Here is a 7007-nt window from a genome sequence, read left to right on the forward strand (position 1 = left end):
TTGCTGGCTTCAGATTACTTGACGCTCACGGCTGTAGTGATAAGTTGTGTTAAAATGCAAAGTTTAACTGTTTTTGCATTAAAGGAATGGTGGTAATTGCGGCAAAATAATTAATAAATACACTTGTACATACTTTTGAAAAGTCACTTTTAACAAGTTTTCTTTTAAAATACATGCAAATTTGTGAAATTGCTCGTTTTCTTAGATGTAATTTTGTATATATTGCTTTTAGAATTACACAAAACCTGTAAAACAGAAAAAAATACCTGTTTAGAATGTATTATAAAACATTGTTGCTTCACAAATAATCTTCCTTCTGCCAGATTAATTTTACAGTGAAATAAGGTCAGAGTTCCTTGATTTTTCTTTTCTCAAACTTCTACTCAATTTTCATGGAAAAAAAAATGATTGAATTCTTGAAAATTTTCAAATGAACTTAAAGAAATTTGCCTAAGTGCTGACATTTGTGATGATAGAACATTTTAATATCTAGGGTTATACTCACTTAAGTCATATTCCAGTCACAGAAACATTGTGAATAGATATTCTGATTCAGTTAATGTATTTCCGCCTCTTGCTGTGACTTTTTTTATGACACGCAAATGACAAAATAAAAAAGAAACTGGCTTAGGTACTATAATTTGTGGTATTTATGGAGTTTATGATGTTTTAAAAAGTCAGTCTAGTAATGACATGTCTTACTGTAATTTCAGGTGGGATACATCAAAGCATATAAACCAGGGTATGGTAAGATCATGAGATGTGAAGCAGCCAGGTGTTGGCAGTGATATAGTGGAACAAGCTGAAGGCTCAGCCTCACATACTATAGGAAATAGTGGACAATCTGTGATACTAAAACAAGAACTATAGATACAGAAAAAGCAAAGGAATGTTTCTACAGTCAAACCTGTGTTAAAGACCACCTCTGAACAGAGACCACTTGGCACTAAAGACCATTACTGTTAAATCATTTAATTTCGTGGGCATGAAATTTCATGGTTTTGGTCAAAACCGCAATTTTGTGGGGATATAAATTTGTGGATTTCAACTTTTGAACATAAAATGAGTTGTAATTTTACTTATTAAATTTCGTGGATTGACTCAACCACGAAATCCACGAAAATTAGTCCCCCACGAATATTAATGATGTTTTGTTTTGTTTTGTTTCCCATTTTAACATTTTTACTGTGTATTTTAGCTCTCCCAAGGGTGGTCTTTATAGACAGGTTTGACTGTATTTTCAGTAACTTCAAATATGATATCTATTAAGTAATTAATACCAGTTCTTGTGGTTTATCCTCTGATATAAATGGTTTTAGAGTTTAGATGCAAGAGAGCATCAACCACAAGTGGTTGAATATCCAAGCTTTTGAAAGATGATCCATGGTGTATCTGATAATAAACCACTAGAAAGTCATGACTATTTTCATTTTAACATGCTCATATACCTATTTTATGATAAAAGAGATGCTTCTTATTCATGTTCATTATATGGTAATGAATTTCCCTATGATGATTCTGAAGTTTATGAGTCAAGCTACCCATTGTTTATTGTAGAATAAACAATGCTTGATATCTTATGTTTAACTGACAAAAGATTTAAGCAATGTAAGAAATGAAATTTCAGAGGTTTATCAGTATCGAATTACAGTAGAACATATTCCATCACTAATTGCGCAATACATGGATAAAAATAAGGGCAAAATATCCATTTTTATATCTTATCAAAATCATTGTCATGTTATTTGGAGGTTTACTGTATTTGAAGATATAGCATTTACCATTCTGATTGTCAAAATAACTTGCACAAACTTTATCTTATGATTATCAACTGTGGTTATAGTAGACGCAACTTGACCGTGATGGTTGACCTTAGGCTGATTATTAGTCCCCTACTGGTTGAAAACCAGTTTCGGGGACTATAGGAATGCGCTTTTCCGTCATTCCGTCATTCTGTCATTCCGTCCGTCCGCAATTTCGTGTCCGGTCCATAACTCTTTTATCCATGAAGGGATTTTAATATTACTTGGCACAAAAGTTCCCCATGATGAGACGACGTGTCATGCGTAAAACCTGGACCCCTAGCTTAAAGGTCAAGGTCACAATTGGAGGTCAAAGGTCAACAGGGCTTTTTTCCTGTCCGGTCCATAACTCTCCCATCCATGAAGGGATTTTAATATCACATGGCACAATTGTACCTCATAATAAGATGATGTGTCATGCACAACTTTCAGACCCCTAGCTCAAAGGTCAAGGTCACACTTAGCAGTCAAATGTTAACATGGCATGAACAGGGTCTGTTTCGTGTCCGGTCCATAACTCTTTCATCCATGAAGGGATTTTAATATTACTTGGCAAAAATGTTCCCCATTATGAGGCGATGTGTCGTGCGGAAAACCCGCACCCCTAGCTCAAAGGTCAAGGTCACAATTTGAGGTCAAAGGTCAACAGGGCTTTTTTCCTGTCCGGTCCATAACTCTCCCATCTATGAAGGGATTTTAATATCAGTTGGCATAATTGTACCTAATAATAAGACGATGTGTCGTGCACAACTTTCAGACCCCTAGCTCAAAGGTCAAGGTCACACTTAGCAGTCAAATGTTAACATGGCATGAACAGGGTCTGTTTCCTGTCCGGTCTATAATTCTGTCATCCATGAAGGGATTTTGATATTACTTGGCACAAATGTTCCCCATTATGAGGCAACATGTCATGCGCAAAACCCGGACCCCTAGCTCAAAGATCAAGGTAACAATTGGAGGTCAAAGGTCAATAGGGTTTTTTTCCTGTCCGGTCCAGAACTTTGTCATCCATCAAAGGATTACAATATTACTTGGCATAAATGTTCCCCATGATGAGACGATGTGTCGTGCGCAACACCCAGAACCCTAGCTTAAAGGTCAAGGTCACACTTTGAGATCAAAGGTCAATAAGACTTTTTTCCTGTCTGGTCTATAACTTTGTCATGCAAAACAGGATTTAAATATCAGTTGGCACAAACATTTTCCTGGATGAGACAACATGTTGTGCGCAAAGCCCTGGCTCTAGGTCTAAGGTCAAGGTCATACTTAGAGGTCAAAGGTCAAATTCAAGAATGACTTTGTCTGGAGCATTTCTTCTTTATGCATTGAGGGATTGTAATGTAACTTGGCACAAATGTTCACCACCATGAGACGAATTGTCACAGGCCAGAACCAGGTCCCTAGGTCTAAGGTCAAGGTCATACTTAGAGGTTAAAGGTCAAATTCAAGAATGAGTTTGTCCGGAGCATTTCTTCTTCATGCATGGAGGGATTTTGATGTAACTTGGTAGAAATATTCACCACTATGAGGCACACTTTTTTTAGAATTATGTCCCTTTGTTGTTACTATAAATAGATTATATTGTAACTTTTTTATTACTGGCCGTAGGGAAAAATTGAGACCACTTTTCTGTGGTACAACATGCACGGTACATCCAAATTTTAGGTGTATTTTGATCTATCTCTACCTGGTAAAGAGTTTCTTGTGGACTTAAATTTTATAGATTTTTTTTTTTTTTTTTTTTTAGGGTTTATTTCACTTTGTTGTTACTATAAATAACTTTTATGATAATTTTTTGTATAATCGACCAAAAAAAAATCCAAATGAAAACAACTGTACGTTTTTATATATGCAAATTTTAATCCAAGTGCTTTGTTATATTATATTGTATATATAGTACAATATTGTTTATACATCATTGACAGATATCAGTTCATTATGTTATACTGCAGTAGAGAAAATTAGGTGCCTTCCAGTAGGAGACTTTGTATTGCATGGCAATACTTCATTCACTTGTTCATATCGATTATTTCATTGTAGAAATAAGGGGTGCTTAGGGTAGCGGAATTAGTTTCTATACAGTGCAGTATGCAAAGAGATGAAGCGTTTTATGTACACTCCTTTTCAATAATAGGTTGTGCCTCATTATGTATTATGATGCAAAGGTCAACCATCGGGGTCAAGTTGCATCCACTATATCAATGTATCTTACCACTTTGAGGTTATTTCTTTATTTTATGGTAAAGTCTAATTATATCTAAATAGACTGTACTACAAAAAGAAGTCATACCTTATGGTATCTCTCCTGATTTAAAGCTGATGTAGAATAGGTAGTAGTTGACCTTGACCTTTGTACAAACTCAGATTATTCATTTACTTTGATAGTTTTTTTGTAAGTTTTGGATCAGAAGACAAATTAATTCTTCCTATGGACTGTTTAATAAGAACTGAAAGTTCAGGGATTATAATAGTAGAAAGTTGAAAAACCCTGCCCTATCATATCATTGATGTGGTTACAATTTGAGGCAATCACTATGGAAACTGCCTCAGTGTTTCTCAGGGGGACACAATTATAAAATGAAAACAAAACTTTGCAAGGAGATAATCTTCTGGAACCCCGCATAAAGGTTCTTCTGTCATGTTTTCATGTCTTACTACAGCTTGTTTAAATGGATCAACCGTGTTGTTGCACTTATAAAATAGACTGGCCCGGTTTATAGGTTGGTCAGGGCTACGGATATATGTTGTGTTTTGCCATCGAAATATTTCTATAAAATGCTTCTTCCCCTTCCGTTTGGATCCGTCCAAGTTTACAAACACGTTTGTTTATTTTATGGACTGTTCATTACTACTAATAAACTTTGATAATGTGGCAGTTGACCTAAATCCAAAACGACACTGAATATTTTCCAGTTCAGGTAAATCCAATATTTGCTTTACAATAGATCTATGACGGATTATCTTTGAACATCCCTGGACTTATTGGACTCAACTGCCACATTATCAGAGTTTATTATGTATGGAAACAGACCTGTAATATGTATGATAATTATGTCTCTGTTTTTAAATTTGTATAAAACTTGTTTTTTTTTAAACTTCAAACCATGTTCTCTGTAAATAACAATAATAGTTTTTAGATCGAACCTGTTTGAGATATATTTATGACTTTTCACATCCTATGTTTCAGTCATGTGACAAATTAATCCTTTGTTATATTGGTTATAATAGGAAGAAAATAGTTTAGATTAATACTTTGATACAATCTTATGTTTACAGCTAAAATTTCCCTGTAAGATTATTGTTTCAACTTAAGTACCAAATAGGAGGTACTTTCAGATCATTCATTTCCTTTTTTTTTTATTAATCCAATTGAATTCCCTACAAAATGTCCAAATATTATTATTTGTTACGATTTTTCAATGCTTTTAACTTAAGAAGTGATCAGTAGGCTACATAGAGATGTAAAGTTCATAGGTTATTTTCATTTAGCCAGTCAACCCAGGTAAGGGCCAGTTTCTATCCAGTAAGCTTCAACTTGTGGTGACACATTATGGATGTGCAAGTGTTATGATATCTGTATTCACCTTTCACTACTGCTTAATAAAGTGGCACAAAAGAGACATGGGAGATATTTTCTTTCATATGTGCACACATAAGCCGATATGTGTTTATGCGTTAGCCTTTACATGTGCACATGTTAGTTCTTTTCATGGGTGCCCCTGGTAGCGGTAGCTTTTACACATATCATGTACACATATGGTGGTTATCGTGTGTGCAAGTGATAGCTTTCATATGTGCATCCAAACACTAATCAATATCCATATAAAAGGACTACCAGTTGCATGTGACGATCTAAATGTGCATTTACAAAATAATTATCAGGTGCACATGATAATTTTTACGTTCATTTTCATAAGAGCTCCAGGTGCATGTGATAACCTTTACCTGCGTGTATGAAGGAAAATATATGTTACATGTCCATTCTGTGCCACCATAGTTTAGTTATCAAATAAAAAATTTTAATGTCTTTGAAAAATTCTGGGTGTAGTCAATGTGTTCAGCATAAGACCTAAAAAAAAATTCTTTGTTTCCGGTAACATGCCAAAAAAAATTAGGGTAGGTAGGTCGGAAATTTTTTTTTGGGGGGGATTTTTTTTTTATTAAGGGAGACTTTTCGGAAATTATTTTTGTGTCAAAAAATGAATACAAATAAGGGGGTTATGCCTTTAGAGCATCAGTAAGTTGATTTCTAACATCACTGGCCATGTTTAAAGCATAAAAAGTGCAGTTTTTCAACTTTTTGTTAAAAAGTTGAAAAAAATATACTCCAAGGCCATAAAAACATTTAGGGTCGGGCCAAAAATTTCGGGTAGGTCGGGATACCGGAAACAAACAATTTTTTTTTTTACCCCTAAGCCAAAATACATTACATTTCATGCAGTTTAATCAACCCTGTTATTTGCATGCTAACATCAGGAGGACTGGTGTAGTGAACAGAGTATCTGCCTGTACATTTTAAGATTTTTTTTTGATTCAATAGAACTATCTCACGCACTATCTTACACACAACTTTTCCTTGAATGATAGGAATTATCAGAATTTTTTATTTGTAGTTTGCTTTTTTACACTAGCTTTATACACTAGCTTTTTTACACTGGCTTTATACCCACAAAATTGATGCATGGTATATATATACACAGTTATCTTAACTACTGTATGTTTTATGAATGTATTATAATCAAAGTTTAAAACCAAACAGGAACTTGCAGATAATTCTGAATGTTTTTGATTTGACATACATGTAGTTCAAGGCCTTGTATATTTACTTTATGATAATAATGCATTGATCCAATTGCTGTCTGCTACTTTATTCAATCTTTTAAATTTGTGTATCTCTAAAAGTATTATTATTTGAAAAAAAATATAGTGTTGAAAAATATTGTTGATAAAAGCCACTATACAAGAGTTTATTTACATAGTATGTAAACATGCTCATTGTGTGTTATAAATGTGTTTAACTTTCATTTTTGATACATGATGTTTAAGTTTTTAAAAATTTATATATTAACTGTGATAAGATATACTATTTATTATTTGTTTGTACTTTTTTTATTTTTACATAATTTATATGTTGATAAAAGTAAAATTCTTTTATTATCTGCAAATAAAATGTTATATAAGAATTGAGGAAACTTCTTTTATATA

The 7007-nt window shown here is 33.6% G+C and overlaps 1 protein-coding gene across 7 annotated transcripts in view; it reads left to right on the forward strand.

Moving 5' to 3' along the window:
* LOC123549698 (MORN repeat-containing protein 1-like) overlaps positions 1-6650 on the forward strand; it is a 65416-nt gene extending 58766 nt beyond the window's left edge. For all 7 annotated transcript variants that reach the window (XM_053545053.1, XM_053545048.1, XM_053545044.1 and 4 more), the window contains one exon: positions 714-6650. In XM_053545053.1, coding sequence (XP_053401028.1) covers positions 714-759 — 46 coding nt within the window. In that variant the 3' untranslated portion in view covers positions 760-6650. The remainder of the gene's footprint in view (positions 1-713) is intronic.
* Positions 6651-7007: the final 357 nt, after the last annotated feature.

The sequence above is a fragment of the Mercenaria mercenaria genome, chromosome 6, assembly GCF_021730395.1.
Source record: "Mercenaria mercenaria strain notata chromosome 6, MADL_Memer_1, whole genome shotgun sequence".
Classification (NCBI taxonomy): domain Eukaryota; kingdom Metazoa; phylum Mollusca; class Bivalvia; order Venerida; family Veneridae; genus Mercenaria; species Mercenaria mercenaria.